This window comes from Meriones unguiculatus, chromosome 11 (assembly GCF_030254825.1).
Source record: "Meriones unguiculatus strain TT.TT164.6M chromosome 11, Bangor_MerUng_6.1, whole genome shotgun sequence".
Taxonomy (NCBI): Eukaryota; Metazoa; Chordata; class Mammalia; order Rodentia; family Muridae; genus Meriones; species Meriones unguiculatus.
In genome coordinates this window covers 85,170,337-85,190,110 of record NC_083359.1, presented here as the reverse complement: position 1 = coordinate 85,190,110, position 19,774 = coordinate 85,170,337, and the positions used below count along the sequence as shown (strand labels likewise).

The window sequence follows — 19,774 nt, the reverse complement described above, 5'->3', positions numbered from 1 at the left end:
ACTCCGAGGAGTCCAGTATGTTTCAGTAGAAAAGCAGCGCCATGCAGCCGGAGAACGAGATCTAGATGACAACATCGTCAGGTCTTAACAAGCGTGTAGCCATTGGTTAAGTGCCTGTCCCATGTAAGCCACACGGTCCTATTTGTAAAATGGAAAGTATCCAAACTTATAAGAATGCTGAAAGGAACAAAATGATCAACTGGCTTTTTAAAACACTTGTAAAATGGCCATGGTGATGGGCACCTACAAGCCTTGGCTATCCAGGAAGCTGAGACAGGAGGGTAGTGAGTTTAATGAGTTAAGGTAACAAGACCCCACTTCGAAAGGAGAGAAAAAAAAGTCTTCAACATAAAGCCCCATAGCTATCACTGTTCCTTACTTTCTAACCCCTTCTCCCGTCTGCTTTAGCCACAAACCACTTCAACGCTTGTACTTCCCATACAGAGAAAAAACAGACTTACCATCTCTTCTGCAGCTCCACTGGCTCTCTTCCTTCTGGCCAAGCCACGCTTCTTATACTTTTGCTGCCTCCCCTTGGTGTCAGGCTGCCTCAAAAAAAAAAAAAAAAAAAAAAAAAAACAACTTCCTATTCGCTTTCCAGAAAATTAGCCCGGCCTTTCCCTCAAAGTTAGACTGTTGATACGACAGAAGCAGTGTTGGCAGCTTGGAAGGAGCTGTTGCCAAGGGGGCAGCGGGTCACTCCTTCCACGGGAGACCGTCTGGAGACAGGCACAGGTGTGAATCATGCCTGGACATCCCAGGCTGAGAAAGGCAGGAACAGGACCCGTGCACCCAGGGGTCAGATTTCCTTTGATTATGATATGAGTTCCAATCTAGGGTCACAGGGTTTGGGAGGCTTGCTTTGTACTATTCACAAATCCCCACTGTAAGTTCCAGTTAATGGGAGATGCCTGAGAATGTTTATAATTCCAGTAGACTTCTGAGGGGACAGAGCTAAAATAGAAGCAAAGAACTAAGCAGGCAGAAAAGGGAAAACCCAGTGAGAGAGAGTTTCTGGTACTTGGGGAATATTGTTGGCGACGGTTTTGAAGTGACATATGGAGCAGGTATGGGTTGACGGGGAAGAACTCCATCTCTCATGTCAAGGAAGGAAAAATGGAAAACCGTGGTGGCACATGCCTATAATCCCAGAAGTCAAGAGATGGACAGAGGAGGAATCTGAGTTCTAGGCCAGAGTGGGCGAGCTAACCAGACCTTGCTGCCATAAAAATTGGGAAGGGTTAGTATTTCTCTTCTCACAGTGTGAAGGGCACGGGACAAAACATTCTATTAGTGCGATGGTTAGGATACATTGAAACCTCTTGAGACCTATTCTTATTCCATTTGTAGTCATCTATTGGGCAAATTAATTGATTAGAAACTAAATTAATTAGATCCTCTACACTACTTTCTCAACTGTGGATCAGAATGGTAATAATAGATCTTACCTCACAGGGTTTTGTGAAATTACAGGAATTGATACAAGGAGAGGGCTTGAAATAATAGCAGACACTCGGTACGTGTTTGAAAAATGTTGCTAATCATGGCTACTTTTCAGGGCAGTAGTAAATAAACAAACAAAACAAAAAAATAAAAACTAAGTATTTTGCATCAAATTGGATAAAAACCCCACAATTCATCCTTCTAGAATTCTAGTTAATAGTGTTGGCCATTATTATTATTATTATCATTATTATTACTCTCTCTAGCATTGTTACAGTTTCTGCATGGGCATCTCATGGGTACATTCAAAATTGGGAGAAAGGAAGAAAATCAAAAGGTAAAAAATTAATTAATCATACTCTTGGATTCAGAACCAAGGCGAAGAGCTTGAGCAAACATCTAAAGTAGAAAGGCTGACTAATGAGGTAGTCATGAAGAATGGCCACATAGGAGTAAGAGGAGCCAAAAGAGAAAAAGAACGGGGAACTCTGAGGTTGCATGACACAGGAGGTTAGAGTCCACACCCTAGAGCCAGACTGCTTGACTCCACGGATGGCCAGCCATGAGGTGAGCAAGTTACTGGCATGTTCAAGATTCAGCCTCCTCAGCCGTGTGAATAACCAAGGATAACACTCACCGAGCATGGGAAGGTTAGGGGGTTCTGTAAACGGAGTGTTTAGAATAACACCTCGTGTGGCCTTAGGTGTGCTGTGTGTCAGTGGAGGGGCTGGCTTGTCCAACACTCGCTTTCATCTCCCTCTCCTTTCACCTGCTCACCCTCTAGTCTCTCTGTTTGGCATTGCTCCACTCAAAGAAGCCTCTCAGACAGAGATGAGGGCTGGTGCTGTGTGTAATAATAGATTCCTGCTAACGACGTGGCCATTTTCTCCTGAAAATGTAGATGATATTAAACGACGGTATTGGAGATGTAGAGGTTTCCTAGAGAGGTGATGTTGGCAAGACGGTGGAGTACAAAATTCTAGACTTTGTGCACCCCGACATCCTCCCCCCACATCTACAAATCAACACAGTCCTGGGAGGGCACACAGACCCATGTAAGAATCTTCGGTATCACAGTGAAGCAAAACACCCAAGGTTACCCACACAGAGAAAATGATAGGCAAGGCCTGGGGACACATAGAAATGAGGTGGCCATCTCAACCACAGACGGCCTCAATGCCCTTGGTGGCCCCATGTCTACAGAAGCCATTAGCGTTGTTTTCCACTGGGATACCTACTGCAAACCCCTGGAAAAGAAGACACAGCTTTACACACCCCTCCCGAGGAGCAACTTCTTGTAGCATCCTGGGACTGGAACCAGGGCCACCATGTTCTACAAGGCCATGAGCAGCCTGAACCTCTCTGCTGGAGCTGCTCTCCCAGTGTCCTCACCCGGAATCCTGGCGCTGAGGTTGATGCTGGTTTTGTGTGTTGTTTTGTTTTCCCCTCAGAAGCCAGAGCTGTTGTAATCTAGTTCTCACCTTGAGGCCCTGACCCCATGTGTCTGCACACGGGATATTCTCAAGATTCCAGTCAAACTACTCCAGAGAGATAGCTAGTTCCCCTGGAGTCCCTAGAGTCCCTGTTCCTTTATACACCTCCACATTCTGGACCCTAGCTCTAAGGCAGAATTTTGTGTACCCAGGACTCAGACTCTAACCATCACTATAGACAGATATTTATAAAAGTAACTTTTATTCTCCTGTTTTAGATGTTGTCTTAGAGGCTTATTGCCTCTGTCTGTTAACCTAGGCCTAGTCCTGGAAGCTTCTAGTCTCCACACAATCTAACCTAGAACATTTTCAGCCTCTGAGACTTACTGCCTAATAAGCTCACCTTTTCTTGTTCTTATTGAGCTCTGAGCTGGTTGGTTCAACTCAGCTGTTCTGGCCTAAACTCCTCTCCCAGCTGACTTATTCAATTTGATTTTTTTCTCTCAGCCTCTGAATTGCTCTGCTTGGCCTCAAACTAACTCCAGCAATCTGCTCTAATCTCCTGTCTCTTTCTCATTCTCTGGCTCACACAGTCTTCACCTGAGTTTTCTATTACTGTCCTGGTGAAACTGTCTTTTCCTCTCTGCATTGCCCCGTAAGTAGCTTCCTTCTACAAACTAAATTTACCTTCATTGTTCGGAATTAAAGGAGTGTACCGCCACACCTGTTCCTAAGATTTTCTTTACCTGAAACTTGCTCTATACCAGGCTGGCCTTGGAAAAGTCACGTTTGTATTCCAGCCGGATCACAAAGACCTAGAAGATCTTTGGATGTGTTCTCTTGCCAGAACAGCCATGTTCCGAGGTAAAATTCCTCCACAGATATTCTGAACCCAGAGCACAGAGCCAGGATACCTCCAGCTCTGAGGTTGTTCGTCTTGCGCCCGTATCTCCAAATACCACAGTAAAGGAGATCACACCCTGCCCAAAATAAACGCTGTTCTGTCTCTGTCCACACTTGAGCAACCAGCTCATCTGCCAGGGACATCTGTCCCTTTTCCTTGTGAGTGTGGATGTGTGCGTGTGTACATGTGTTCATGCTGATGTGCGCTTCTGTGTGTGCAGGGGCCCGGGAAGGCATTGGGCATCTGCTCCATCATCAAGCCTTACTGCCTTGAGACAGGGTCTCTCACTAAACATATAACCAGGCTGGCAGTCCTTCTGTCCCCAACACTGTGGGCGTGCAACCAGACCTTGTTGGGATGTTTTTTGTTTGATTTGTTTTAATTTAATACACAATTTTTTTTGTTTGTTTTAGAGTTTGAAAGAAAAACTCCCCAAGGCAGGCAAATTATAAATTAGCAGCTGCCTGAAGGGAAATAGAAGTTAGAGAAGGAAGCAGGAAAGGAGGAGAACTAGGAGGAGGAGGAGGAGAAGGAGAAGGGGAAGCCATATTGTTTGAGTTAGGCAGACATGTAGGTCAGCCACGTGGTGGACAAGCAGCCTAGGAGGGCAGTGTTAGAGAAAGCGTGGAGCTCCTGTGTTAAGGAAAGCATGCTTGGAAAAGAGATAAGCAGAAGAAAAGGAAGCACGCTTTCTGAGCCAGGACTCAGAAAGCAGGCAGACCCAGTAGAAACTCTTGGTGAGTCTGCATACGGTACCAGAAGGTAGGAATTCTGGAAAGAGAAGGGACAATGTCTCATTAGAGAGATAATCATGTCTCCAACTCTTTAGAGTGGCACAAGGTGAACCTGCCTTCCAAAGAGGTGATTGATCTTCCAGTTCCAGTTGGGTTATCATTTTCCTATTTTGGTAGCTTGGAATGCTAGGTCTCCGTTCAGGCCAAAGAAAATTCATTTAGAAACTAGACCACGGACCAGAGCCCTTAAACTAGAAATTTACCTAAAACTATGTATTATTGTTTCAATGGCATCTGAAACTCATTGGGAATTCATTGCCCTTTGTAACTCAGGTATAAAGGAGCTTAGGTTGTGCTTCAAACTCAAATGCAGAATTAAAACAACAAAAACAAATTAAAACTCTGTGTGTGTGTGTTAAAGACCAAACCCAGATCATGTCTTGCACATGCTAAAAAAAATACATTAAGGCGTATAAGCCAATCTTGTGTAATAGGAACTGGGAAGGCAGCTGAATAGAGCACTTGCCTAGCATGCGTGAGGTCCTGGGCACACTCTCCAGTACAGTAAAATGAGTCTTAACCAAGAGTCTTGTTCATGCGGAGTGGTCTTCCCACTGTCCCCCTGATCCCACTAGAAGCACTTTCATGTTATTGAAGGCACAAAAATGACTTTTGTTCAAAAGGATTTCCCTCTAACTGTTCTCAAGGGCACTGTGACTTTAATGCTCCTAGTTATTTATATATATATTTTTCTCTGTTACAGAGCCAAGGAGCCAGCCTGACTCAGTACAGGGAGTTTTGGAGGACACTTTGAAATAAACAAAATTAAGTCTCTGGTGACCGGGTCCTACTTGCTCCCACAATCTGCCCTCAATAAGCACTAAGTGCACATAACGATTTACCCGCACAATTCATATTACAGCTGTACAGAAGAGCACTTCCTAACATACGCAAGGCCCTGAGTTTGATCCCTGGCACTGTAACAAATAAGCAGACAACATAAAAATGTTGAACTCACAGAAGCGGAGAGTAAAATGATGGTTACCAGGTTTTGAAGCAAGGATTAAGAAGATGTTCATCTAAGGATCTAAAATTCCATCAGGCTAAGTGAGGGAGCTCAACAGATCTATTTCATAAGGCAGCAGTTAGCGTTAATAACTATTGTATGATTGAATGTTGTGCTGGCGGGGTTTCTGTTCCATTACTGAAGGAAGCCAAAGCAGACACTGAAGCGGAAACCATGAGGACGGCTGCTGAACAGCTTGTTCCCAGGACGCACTCAGCTTTCTTTTTTAAAACATTTTTCTCTTTTATTGAAAATTAGATTTTTGTCATATAATACATTCTGATTATGGTTGGTTTCCCCTCCCCCAACTCCTTCCAGTTCCTCCCCACTTCCCTTCTCATCCAGATCCATACCCTTTCTGTCTCTTGTTAAAATATAGACGGGAGCTACGGAATAATAATCAAACAAAATAAGATGAACAAAAACAAAGAAACAGAAGAAAAAGAGCCAAAGAAAAAGCACAAGAAACATATATAAAGGCAGATATACACATGTTCACATACAAAGAATCCCATCAAAACACAAAACCAGAAGCTATAACCTATAGGCAAACCACAGGAAGGTTGAGAGAGAGAGAGAGATGCCTTTGAGCTCTTCTTTGTGTTGGCATTTATTGCTGGGCAAGCAGTACCTTTAAGCAAGACTACCCTTAAGAGTGGCTTATTTCCCCAGTGAGACTTCCTTGAAGAAAACTAATTTTTCTGTTGGCAATTGGTTGGCAATTGGAGATGGCAATAGCTTTTGGGTTAAGGGTGGGGGCAAGTGTCCATCTCTTCTCTCAGCCCTAGGACCCCATCTAGTGCAGACTTGTGCATGCTGCCATCGTCTCTGTGGGTTAGTGTGTGGGGATCATGCTGTGTTTAGAAGGCCTGCTTCCTTGGTGTCTTCTATCCATCTGGCCCTTACACTTTTCCTGCCTCCTCTTCCGCATAGTTCCCTGAGTCCTGAGGGGAGGGATTTAATGGAGACATCCCGTTTAGGGCCGAGTGTTCTCAAGTCTTTTCACTCTATGCATATTGTCTAGCTCTGGGTCTCTGCATTTGTTCCCATTTACCGCAGGAGGAAGCTTCTCTAAAGCTGTCCAAGGAAAGGAACCTAACTATGAATATAACTGAATGTTATTTTATCGCCATGCTCCTTGAGCAGAACGGCATTATTCAGTTTTCCCCTGGGTCCTTGCCTTATCTAGTCTCAGGTTCTTGGACACCCAAGCTGTGTCAGGTGTAGAGGTTCCATCTCATGGGGAGAGGGGGGGCTTAAATCAAATCGGAGATTGGTTGGTTACTCCCTCAAGCTTTGGGCCGCTAAGGGGATCTTACCACCAGTGTCTCTTGCGGGCAGGTCACCACTGTAGATCAAAGGGTTTGTAGTTGGATTGTTACTGGCCTTTTCCCTTTAGTAGCTTCCAGTACCAGGAACACGAATAATCCGAAGAGAGTGAAGACTCTAGTTAGGCACCAGCTCGACTTTTCCATGCTCAGTGAGTTGTGTAGGATTTGTCTTCAACAGTAGCACCATACTGTCAGTTTGTGGAGAGCTACCAATAGACTTATCAATAGTCTGGGCTATTTCCGGATCTCCATAGTCCCTCTTGGGCCAACAACTCCATTAGACAGCACAGTGCTGGAAGCTTTATTTGGTGACAAGAGAGTTCTAGCTGGTGCTCTGTCTCCACAGTTATTTGGCAACTTCATTTAGATCGCCTTCATATATGTATATACTTTAGGAAGCTTCTACTGCATTAGACTTTCAAACAACTCCTCCAATGGCCTTTAGCTTTAGTTGTCCTTCTTCATATTTCCTCTCTTGCCCCCTTTTTTTCCTCACCCTCATTGCTTGATCCTCCCATACCAGCCCCCTCCCTTGTCCAGCCATAACTATTCTATTTCCCTTTCCTAGGGAGATTCATCTGTCACCCACGGTCTCTTACTCCACACCTGACCTTTGCGGTTCTATGGATTGTAGCATGTCTATCAATGGTTTAACAGTTGATATCCACTATAAGTGAATACATACCGTATTTGTCTTCCTGGGTCTGAATTATCTTACTCAGGAAGATTTTTTTTTCCTAGTTCCATCTATTTATCTATGAATTTCATTTTTTTTAACAGCTGAGGAATATTCTGTTGCGTAAATATGCCACAGTTTCATTGTCCATGCACCCATTGATGGACAGATAGGTTGTTTCCAATATCATCAATGAACATGGTTGAGCAAGTGTTCCAGAGCAGGATGATGCATCCCATAGATCAGTGGTTCTCAACCTAGTAAAGACTGCGAGCCTTTACTACGATTCCTCATGTTCTAGTGGCCACCGCTTATAAAATTATTTTCATGGCTACTTCATAATTGTCGGTTTGCTACTGTTAGGGATTGTAAATTGTAAATATCTGATATGTGACCCCTATGGAGTCATGACCCACAGGTTACAGGTTAAGAACCACTACTCTAGGTATATGCTCAAGAATGGTATATTAGCTTGTTTTCTTATACAAACCCAGGACCACTTGCCCAGGGGAGCTACTGTCCCACAGTGGGTATGGCCATCCCACATCAATCGTTAATATGGAAAATGTGGCCTCTGACTGTGCAGTTCCTCATTTAAGGTCCCTTCTCTCACGTGTGTCTATTTAATGTCAAGATGACAAAATCCAAGCAGGACGTATATTAAGTTAATATGTTTTAAGTATTCTTATAGTAAAACTCTGAACAAGTGAAGTAATTGATATGCTAATTAACTTAGCATTCTATCAAGTAACATCAGAGCACATTGTATGTTGTAAATATAAAAAAATTTTATATTATATTACACATATTCACAGAGACTAAGAGAGATGGAGTGAGAGAAAGGAAAAAGAAGAACAAGAAGAAGAAAAGACACAGAGAGAGAGAGATCCTGAGAAAGCAAAAGGACCTACAAGAATAAGCATTATGTAAATACAGTACTATGAAGTTTTAGAAATGAATAAATTTATCTTGAAAGAAAAAATGGAAAAAGAAAGAATAATAATGAGAAGGATACCACTGTTAGATTGCATTTAAAAGATGCTCGGGTTGAATATCATTTGCTCATATGGATATGTTTTAAATTGTGTTTAAAGCATGATAAAACTCCAGTTCCAATATAAGAATTAATCATGGCATATAATATGATCTATTTATCTTTAAATGTAATATAATCAAGATAAAATGTTATTACTATGGTCTAAACATGATATAATGATGTTAAAATTTAAAATAATTATATTTAAACTGTGAGATAATTTATATATAACTTAATGTTACATATTTGTTTTGTGTTATCTCATCTCTCCAAGTTGCAGCATGTTTCCAAATCTCAGGAACCCTTTTTAAAAATAGTTTTCATCTTTCTAAAGTGTATAGAAGAGGTCAAATAGACACTCAGCAATCATTCCTTAGATGGGCAAAATGAGGTACGCACAATGAAGACCTTTCTCCTCTCTCTTTCTGAATCCCACGGTCTCATTACTCTGATCTATTCACATCTACCAGAAATACTGAAGTCCCTCTGAGGCTCCTGGTGGTGTGCAAACTTTGGGAATGCAATAATGAGCAAATCCTTATATGGTTAACAGTCTTGTGAAAGAGAACACACATCGATATTAGACAAAATTTGCATCCAAGAGATGCAAGGGGGAAAAAAGAACATGACCCAGTGGGTCTGTTTGTGAGGAACTCAGCCTAAAGAAGACTTTCCAGAGATAATGGCTGCAGAGTTGAGGTCCATACACTGAAAACATTTTAAACCAGTCAAGGCTTAGAGGGATCCAGAAGTCTAGAGGCAGACATGGTGGCTGTGGGGGCAGGAAGATAAACTGGAGTGAAACAGGCTTTGGCGATGTCGTGGTAAGCCCGTGTTTTCATGTGTGCTGTCGGTTATCTATCAAACAAGAGAGATTTAATTCCTCAGGAAGGTTCAACCTGCCAGCTATTCCCTCCGCTTAGAGAAGAGTGAACTTTCCCACATAATAGGTTGTAGGATGTCAAGCTCTGGTTTTTAAAAACAGAAAAAAGAATGTATAGTTGTTGTGGATATAAACATGGTTTTGTTTTGGTCCCAGGTGTGGGATGTGGGACTGACTCAGATGGGCCACAACAGCAGACTGTTTGCCTCCTGGGGGCTCTGAGAGGAGCTTTTTGACAGCTGCAGATAGTTTAAATCTGAGGACTCTGGAGAGAGAATAAATGCCAGGGCCCAGAGCTCAGAGAAATAACAAGGCTGCTCCTGGTTGCTGTCGTGAGACAAGAAGTCAGAGATCTCCTGAAACAAGGATTGGACTAGCTTCAAGGAACCCAATGACCCTAACCAGCAGGAAGCAGTTAAGAGAACTATGGCTCCTCCGATACCAACCCTTTCTCTCTCCTGCCTGGTGTTGGGTTATTGGAAGGGACTGGGGTGGAATAGGGAGAAAAATATATAAGAAATGTAAATTAAAGGTTTTTTTTAAAAGTAGGCCTACATATAGGGTTTAAAATTTTTTTTAATAAAGTATGTGATCATTGCAAATAGCTAAAAGTACAGAAAAGCACAAAGAAGGGAAAACCACCAAATGTCACCAATGGAATTATACAATGTTTTATATCTGTGTTTTTATCATTGGATGAGTTTTCATAGGCTTTTCTTATATGAGAATACATCCTGCTCTAACTACAACTCAATCTACCTAAACAACACACAGAGGGATGGATATATAGATACTAATATAGATCTATAAATAACATAGAAATACAACAAAGGGGTAAGGATTGAGGGATAATTTTGACCTCCTTATGGTTGAGCATGGAAATGTCCAAGGCAATGGCGCTCTCCTGGCCTCTGTATCTGTTCCTTCTTTCAATGTTCTCTACTTTTCTGTGGACAAAGGCATCAGCTCTCTTCATGAAGCTTTAGGAAGATATCTCATGGACGTGTCATTAACTTCTAACTCTTCCTGTGGACAGTCTATTTAAGTTGCTCTGTGGTGTTATGCTTTAGCATTTCTTTTCTCTATCTTTGCTCTCCAGTTGTTGAAAAGGAAGGAAATTTCAGAAGACTACCCACCCACATAACCTTAAATAGAAAAGGGATTCTCAGGACACATTCTATATTGCCACGTTTATACCAACTTAGTCCCACAGAGGGATTCGTTTATTTGCTTTGTGGTTTTTTTGTGTGTGTGAGAGACTGTAATCTAAATGATACTCTCAAAACATGAAATAGAATGAAACATAGTTCCTGTTCTGAAGGCTCAAAGACCAGTTCAGGAACAGGCAGATCAGGGACAGGCGAAGTATGGACAATATGGCGGAGGTGGTATCTACATGGATTTGTGGGAGATCCACTCAGGACATCGATAGCTTAATGGTGGTGATGGATTGGCAGTTGTGAGAGTATAGAGAAGATCCTTTGGAGTGGAAGAAGGTCTTTTGTGCTAACAGCATGATTTTAGACACAGGCACACAGAAAGGGCTCTAAACTCAAGGATGATTAGGATGTGCTCTTTCACAGTAACAACACAATTACCCTTCAAAACGCATACTGGGTCTGAACCCTGTGGGTGCCAGCGCGTTAACATAACCACAGAAGTCTTATCTCCTACCCAAAGCAGTAGAATTTGTTTAAATGAGTGACCTGTTTACAAAGGAACAGTTGTGAGTAGATTAACTCTATCAAGAAAGAGAAGCAGAAATACTGTTATATCTATGGTTTACCATTGTTGAAGATTTATTCTTGGACTGGAACATACACTAAGTATTTTTAGTGCTGTTTCAATCCTTACAACAAATTCCCGTGACAGGTATTTTCTTGCCCAGCCATCCAGAAAATATTTTGACATTTATTTTATTAGAAAGGGAACTGAGGAATGAAGGGTTAAGTATTTTAAAACGACACAGTTCTTAAGTGAGAAGGATGAAATCCATCTACAGTGATGCTATAGTTGATTAAATTGTGAAAAAAATAAGCTCATTGCAACATACTCTCTGAAGAGAGAAAGCCTTAGTCCTTTTATCTTATGGGGGATACTCTAGTCTAAAAATCTCTGGCATATTCAGACGTAGTAAGACTGAGACTGAATTGAGCTACTCCTCATATCCATGCCAAGACACATGAGCCCTATCTAGGCAACATCTTCTACATAACTCAGCCTCCCGGGATGAAATAACCTTGAATACAAAGAGGAGTTTGGCTTAGCTGTTGGGGAATGTGTGTGTTTGGAAGTACAAAGAACACATCAAAAGAGTTTTTTATCTAAGCGGAAAAGGCTAGGTCAGATAGGCAGTAAAACTGGCAAATTTCTACTGCTCTGTGCAGTTTTTAAAATGGGAAACATTTCAGTTTTGAGCTGCCAGCAACTTTTTCGTTAATTTCTACCATTTCCCATTATCAGCTGTAGTAAAGATTAAAGTAAAGATAAAGGAAGATAACACAGAATATAGCATACATAATGTGATTTGTTTTCTGCTGCTATAAGCAGGGAAATGTTTCAGTCATCAGCTCTTTGCAGTCATTCATTTCTTTAGAGATATGACTCACAAGTGACAAATAAATTTTGTATTTATCAAATCTATATAAAGTTTTACATTTACCTTTCTTATTTGCTTGTTTGTTTACTTATTTATTTATTTGTCTGAGGAGACTAGAGAGATGGCTCAGTGGTAAAGAGCACCAAGTGGTCTTCCAGAGGACCTGGGTTCATTTGCCAGAACCTGCATGGTGGTTCATAGTTGTCTGTAATTCCAGTCCTAGGTGATCTGACACCTCCTCTGGCCTCTTTGGGAACTGGAAGCATGTGATGGACAGACATGTATGAAGGCAAAACATCCATACATATAAAATAAAATTTTAAGAAATGAAAGAATTTCTTTCTTTTTTGAGAAAACTTTTTACTGGATAGTTCTGGTTGGTCTGGAACTCACCATCTAGACCAGGCTGGCTAACTCATAGAAATTGCTTGCCTCTGCTTCCCAAAGAGTATTGAGATTAAAGGTGTGTGCTTATATTGAAATGTTTAATAAAAAATTATATATTTAAAATCATTTAATGATTCAGTCATTGATTGTCTCTTCTCTGGATCTGTTTCCCCTGTAGAGTTCTAGAGTTGTAATAGCCAAATACAGAATTAAAAATACTAATTCAGCATTCAGAGGCATCTCTGGTGGTTGAAGAACATTCTACTGGTTGGAATTTTTTTGTTTAGAAATTGACTCAAAATGGGTGAGATCCAAAGGCAAGATTTGAAGCTCTAAAGTTCTTAAAAGAGACTGTAATGAGGAGACCTCATCAATGGATTTTGGGATATGATCTAAGTCTCAGGTCAAAGAAGCAAAACTAAACAAATGGAACTACAGAAAGTAAATACATCTCTGCACAACTAAGGAAATGATCAGCAGTGTGCTAAGATAATTTATAGATTGAGAGACAATACTTGAAAAGCACATGTTTGGGTTTAATATTAGGGTTAGCACACAAAACGTTTCAGGAGGTCCACAACTTAACAGCAGAGAGATGAATAACCGAAATTTAAAAACTGGCAAAAGGCCTTGCTGTGGTTCACAACATGAATGTCCCCCAAAGGCTCATATGCTAAAGCCTTGGCCCTTAGCCCCCAGTGCTGTTAAGAACAGCTTCAGATGAGGCAGGCGAGAATAGCACACCCTCACACATGTGCCTGTACACACACTTTTTAGGTTGTTTTTAACTACAGTGAATTCTTATAAATTTGATAGATACTTTCCCCTTTCCATTAGCATCTGCCAGGCTTCAGTAAATAATCTTTTCCACATAGCCTGAGATGGAGACAAGTACCAGAGGGTAAGTTTGCTTGTAGGCCAGAGCAGGCTCTATAAGGACAGTAAGGCTGTGACCATGAACTCTCAGATGGGTGCCAAGTGCCCTGTTGGCCTAAATCCACACTGGGCCTGATCATTCACCTCCCTCAATAGACATGAAATGCTTTGCTGCAGAAATCATGTCTTAGCCATCACTATAGTGTCTATTCTTTATCATTCTTGCCCAAAAAAGATAATGCACATTGTATGAAGTTCACTATACCTGAGAAATTTCTTCTTGCGATGTACCATTTGTTCAGTACAATTTTCTCTACCTATACCAACCACCATTTCACAGCCTTTGTGGAATTAACCTCTTATCTATAAATCATTTAACACGTAGTTCATGTGCTAAAGAAAATTAAATGAATATTTTTTATTCAAGAGTCTTGACCCTGTGTTCTCTTCTTCCTGTCACACATGAAGTACAAATCTGATCAATTACATACTTTTTCGTCTGAAAGAAAAGTATAATAGAGCTGAAGGTATACTTGATTCTTCCCAAATTCTCCTGAAGATATATTTTTGGAAATGACCATTTGAACAGTATCTCTGATCTGAAATTGGGCTAAGAAGAGAAGTTTGATATCTGCATTCTTACTTATAAAAATGATGACTTCTCATATGCAAAACAATGGAACAAGGGTGGCTTTAATTGTTTCTCTCACTAGCCCCAGTGTCCTTTGGTGAGCCTTGCAAGCAAGTACATACTTTTGATCTGTATTCTAAATTTGTCACAGCCAATTAAAAGGTTGTCTTTTTTAATTTATAAATATCTTGCTCATCAAAAGGGATACTCAATGCATAAACTCCAGCTATAACATTAAACAAGGGATTATAATGAAATAAAGAAACGGAAAAGTGGCGAGCATACAACTATTTAGCTGGAAGTAATCAAGCCAGGTCCATTTGCTAAATCCTCAAATAATTCTATGATCCTGACTCCTGATAACACGGAATTTTCCTACTGAAATGAGTAATAGTCCCGTGGGGACTTGCTCTCCTTTGAACACTGAGGAGGCAGGAAAAAGCAGTAGCAGAGATTTGTATTGGCAAGTTGTTTGTGCTTAAACTCTGCTTAATAAACTCTCTTTTCTTATGGCTAGACTTTTTGTTATTCTCATTGTTATTAAATTAAACTTTAAAAATTGACAGCTAATAATTAGCTTTACAAAAAAAAACAGTCTCGATAACAAAAATAATGTTGTAGAAATGATATTTTTTGGGATTTTTTTTTTTTGTAACTAATTATCATTCAGTAGGGTGTTGTTTCTTCTCTGTGAGTCTGTGTTCTTTCTGCTGGTTCTACTGTGGCCGGTAGCCAGCTTTATTCTTCATTCTCTGAATGTGATTTCAACTTTTCTGTATTTGTTAAGGGAGGGAGACGCCAACCCACCCACAAAACCATTCTACCCAATTTGTCTGGCCTGCAGTAAGCGTAAGGATTGAGACAGAGCAGAGCTTGAGGGAAGGACAAACTACTGGCCAACTTGAGACCCACCCAAAGGGAGAAAACCCCTCATACTATTGATGACGCTCTGCTCCGCTTGCAGACGGGAACCTAGCATAACTGTCTTCTGAGAGGCTTCATCCAGCAGCTGCTGGAAGCAGATGCAGAGACCCACAGCCAAACAGCAGGATGAGCTCTGGGAGTTCTGTGGAAGAGTGAGGGGAAGGACTGAGGGAGCTGAAGGGGTCAAGGACACCACAAGAAGACTTACAGAGTAACCGAACCTGGGGCCGTGGGGCCTTGCAGAGACTGAGCCACCAACCAAAGAGCTTGCATGAGCTGGACCTAGACCTCCTAAACACGTGTAGCAGATGTGCAGCTTTGTCATCATGTGGGGCCCCTAACAATGGGCATAGAGGCCGTCTCTGACTCTCTTGCCTGCCTTTGGATCTCTTCCCCCTAGCTGGACAGCCTTATCTGGCCTCAGTGGAAGAGAATGTGCTTAGTCCTGCTGCGACTTGAAGTGCCAGGGTAGGAAGAGCATTCCTTCTCTGAAAAGAGAGGGGAGGGGAGTGCATGAGAATGAGACTGGGAGAGGAGGAGGGAGGGGCTGCTATCAGGCTGTAAAGTGATTGAATGAATGAATGAATGAATGAATGAATGAATGAAAAAGAATTCTTTGTGTCCTAATATGTGGTTTATTTCGGAGGAAATTCCAGTATCTGTGTCTTTAGTATTCAAGCAGAATTTTCTGTAGAATGTCTGTTAGGTCCATTTTATTTAAGGTATCATTTAACTCCAGGGTTCCTCAATTTACTTTTTTCCAGATCACTGTCCATTGGTTTGGTGGGGTTTTAAAGTCATCTGCTATGATTGTGTTAATCTGTGGTTTTAGACCTAATAGTATTTCTTGTATGAGATTGGGTTCTGTTGTGTTTGTAGTGTGCACGGAATTTATTAGGATATTAGTATTGTAATATCCCCTTGGATTGTTCATTTAATGGGTATAAAGAAACCCTCCTAATAGCTTCCAATTAGTTTTGTTTTGGAGTCCGTTTTGTAGCATAGTCCCTTTCAGCATCATGAACGCTTGTCAGTAGAATGAAGCATCTAACACCAGCTTGAGATTTCATTCTGTGACTCAACTATGTGGTGTTTTCAGAAAGAAGGTCTTACTGTCTGGTGAACTTGTTCCTGTGTTTCTTGTCCATCCACTCGAGAAGTTAACTATAGTTACAATGTTAAGAGATCTCAGGCATGAAAAAGTATGCAAGAGCAAATGGACCATGTAAGCAGAAATGTGGAGATTCTAAGAAAGAACTAGAATGAAATGCTAGAGGTCAGTAATGTTGTAATAGGAATAGTGAATGCTTCACTAGTAAAACATATCCAGCTAAAGGAAGAGTCTTAATAGAATTAGTCAATATGGAAAGTCAGAGAGTACAAACATTGAATAAAACAGAAGAGAATGTGTGAGGACCTGGAATGAGGTCAGACCTGGAAAGAATGTGTGCTTGAATGAGACTGTCAGAAGAAAGAAGGGAAAAATAAAATAAATATTTGCTATGAGAATGATTGAGACTTTCTCTGGAATTCTTTTCAGATACAAGAAGAACATCAAGGAGGCAGAATGTCAAATTAACTATATTTAAGCATACCATTTTCAAAACATAAGAAATTAATTTTTAAAAAAATCCAGAAGCCAGCAATAATGAGTAGCAATAAGAATTATATCTGCCTTCCCCTCAAATACCACGTAAGACAAAAAAATCAAGTGAAAGGTTTACTATTTAGAGACAATTTCCACCTAGAATTGTGTTCCCTGTGAAAATCCCCTTCAAAGGGGAAGGAGAAACAATGTCTTTCTTGGGCAAACTGGGATAATTTTTTTGCCAGTAGCATCCCTGCCTTACAGTAAATGTTAAAGGAAGTTCTTTAAAAAAAAAGAAAGAAAATAAAGAAAACTACAAAACCCAAAAGGTGCCTAAGCCAATGAAGATGGAAAACTTGACGTTAGGAAAGGGTAGAAAGACCTGACATTATCCGATATCAGTTCTTCCCAGCTTGTTCTGTAAATTCAGCACATTCCTAGTCAAAATCCCAGCGAGTTATTTTGTAGTTACTGACAAGTTAACACTATAGCATATACACAAACATGGTCTAAATTTTTATATCTCCCCAAGTTCATTTGTTGAAACCTAGCCCCTCAAAGTAATGGTGTTAGGAGGGGGTATGATAGGGAGGAGAGTAAGTGACAAGGACTTTGCCTTTATGAGATGGAAAAATTAATGCTTTTATTAAAGATATGTGGGAGCTAGTTTACCTTCCTCCATGTGAGGACATAGAAGATGCCCTTTATAAACCAGGAAGTGGTTACTAGACCTCAGTTATTTTAGTACCTCCATCTTGGCCTTCTCAACCTCCACAATTTAAGATTTAAATGTCTACTGCTTGTAATCCAATTATTGTAAGGTGTTTTATTGTTGCATCCCAAACAACTACAACTGGATGGAAATAGCCTGTGAGATACTGAAGGAGAAGAGCAAGATTGGGGTATCGACACTACCTGATTTTAGGACTTATTGAATTGTAATAATAGATCAGTACTAGATCAGTAGAGCTGATGCAGAAATAGACTCCATACACAGAGCTATGTGATTTTTAACAAGGAACAAAAACAAAAGATGGAGCAAAGACAATGTTGTCAAGAAAAGGTGACAGCGCTGTGAGATGGCTCAGAGGGTAAAAGTGTCTGGCAACAAGTGTAACAATTTGAGTTCAATCTTTGGGACTCACATGGAAGAAGAACAGAAGTGACTCCAGCAAATTGTACACACACACACACACACAACACAAAAAAAATTAAAAGAAAAGAAAAAATGTTGAAACAGTTGGACATTGATATACCATCAAAATGAAAGCAAGGAATTTAGGCACAGACTTGACATCCTTGACAAAATGTAGCAATTGTACAGTTTCCGCAAGATAATGAGAGAAAAATCCAGATGTTTCTGATGTTTCTGACCTTTTAGGTAAAATATCAAAGTCCTGACCTGCAGAAACAGTATCAAGAGTAAAGAAGATAAACCAAATATAAAAGCAACCATTAAACTTCAGCAATAAGAAAATTTTTTAGATCTCAGCTAAGTTGGGTTAAAGATCCTAACGAACACTTCATCAAAGAAGGTATACAAACGGAAAGTAAGCACGTACCATCAGAGTACGCACCAAGTACCATCAGAGAAGTGTTTTATTAAATGAATGAATGTTTATTGAGAACTCAGCTCACGCCAGTCCCTGTAGCACCATGAGGCGATAGCAATGAGCAAGACAGGAAGTGACACTCCGTGAAGACATAGTTCACAGCAAAGAGAGGGACCTACTTAGAATAAGTGATCGTTAGTGGGACATGCTGATGAGGTACTGTACGATTGGTGTGTCACTGTCACGGACGGTAACACTGAAGGTTCAACAAGTTAAGTTGCCTTAGAGGTGATTCAAGAGTTAGTTAGCATATTAATCCAAGTCTACTTGAAAGCTTACATTGTTTCTATGTCAACATTAAGGCTCCCCAGACCACCGGGCCAGTAGTTGAAACAGATTTGGGCCTCATTTGGTCCAAAGACATCTGTTTTTGTACCTCTATAAAGCCGCGCGCGCTTCTGAAGTACTCATGCTGTTTATCTAACCAGTGCACAGGGCTGCCAGAGTCAGGCGCTCCAGCAGCAGGAGAGGCCACAGTGGATGTGAGTGGTATGGCAGCATCTCTGGGCTCTGCGTGTACAGCAGCTATGATATGATGTCGGGAATATTTGTTTTCCCTGGAGGTCACAGTTTCTACAGTTTCTAAAGCTTTTCGTAATTTGGCATTCAGGCCGTGGGATTTCTAGGAAGATTGGGAATAGTGGTAACAGCAGTAAGCATCTTGTCTTCCTTGTCAGAATTTTATCCTTTAACTGTGTTAGTGACTGTTCCCTTTGCTATAACAGCATACCCTGGCAAAAGCAACTGAAGGGATAGAGGATTCGTTTAGGCTCACAGCTGAAGATTACAATTCATTGCAGTGGGGAAGGCACAGCCACAGGAAGGTGAGGTAGCCAGTCATATTGCATCACAGCCAGGAAGCAAAAAGAGATGAATGCTCGTGCTCAGCTCACTTTCTCCTCTTTACATAGTCCAGCCTAGGGAGTTGTGGCCCCCACGGTGGGCACCTCAATTAACCTAAGCAGGATAACACGCCACAGGCATCCCTAGAGGCTCTTCTAGATGACTCTAGATGTCATCAAGCTGACCCCTGAGATCAGCCATCACAAACAGTACCCACAATGGTAATGATGAGAAGGCCCCATACTGCCCTATAAGTTTGTCACTCTTGGCCGCTTCGCTTTCTCTTCTGATCCAACTAATCTCAGCCGACAGACGTATTGTCAAGGGAACATCAACAAACAATACCCCAGAATTGAGAGCCAAGAACTAACTGGATCTGACTTTTAGCAAGTGAAACCCTAGCAACCCAACTGGCAGGGGTCCAGGACTGCCACCACCCCTTATGGCTAACTATTTCAGCCTTGTTCTAGAAAGTGTCGAATAGGTCTGTCTGTCATTTGAGGGAAGTACTTAAATTACCTTTTCAGACTCATAAAGATCAGTGAGGATTGGCAAGTCAAAATCATGCGTACTAAATAGTAAAGGAGGCAGCTGCTACAGAACAGAGCAGAAGAATGTGAAAGCCGGGCAAAGTGTTCCTCTCAAGATTTACCATACCTATCAGGAGAACTTCTTACACAATTGCCTGATCACTGTCCTAAATGAAATGAAAGAATATGACCTTAGAAGCGCTTATGAAAAATACACAATTTGATGAAATATAAGCATAGGAAGTAAAATCTATAAGCAGTTAAAAAAAAGTAGAAT

General features: G+C 41.0%; 1 protein-coding gene across 3 annotated transcripts in view; it reads right to left on the bottom strand.

Annotated features, from left to right (window-relative positions):
* Positions 1–528, bottom strand: part of Selp (selectin P) — a 36,629-nt gene extending 36,101 nt beyond the window's left edge. For all 3 annotated transcript variants that reach the window (XM_021639425.2, XM_021639426.2, XM_060364599.1), the window contains exon 1: positions 462–528. In XM_021639425.2, coding sequence (XP_021495100.1) covers positions 462–464 — 3 coding nt within the window. In that variant the 5' untranslated portion in view covers positions 465–528. The remainder of the gene's footprint in view (positions 1–461) is intronic.
* Positions 529–19,774: the final 19,246 nt, after the last annotated feature.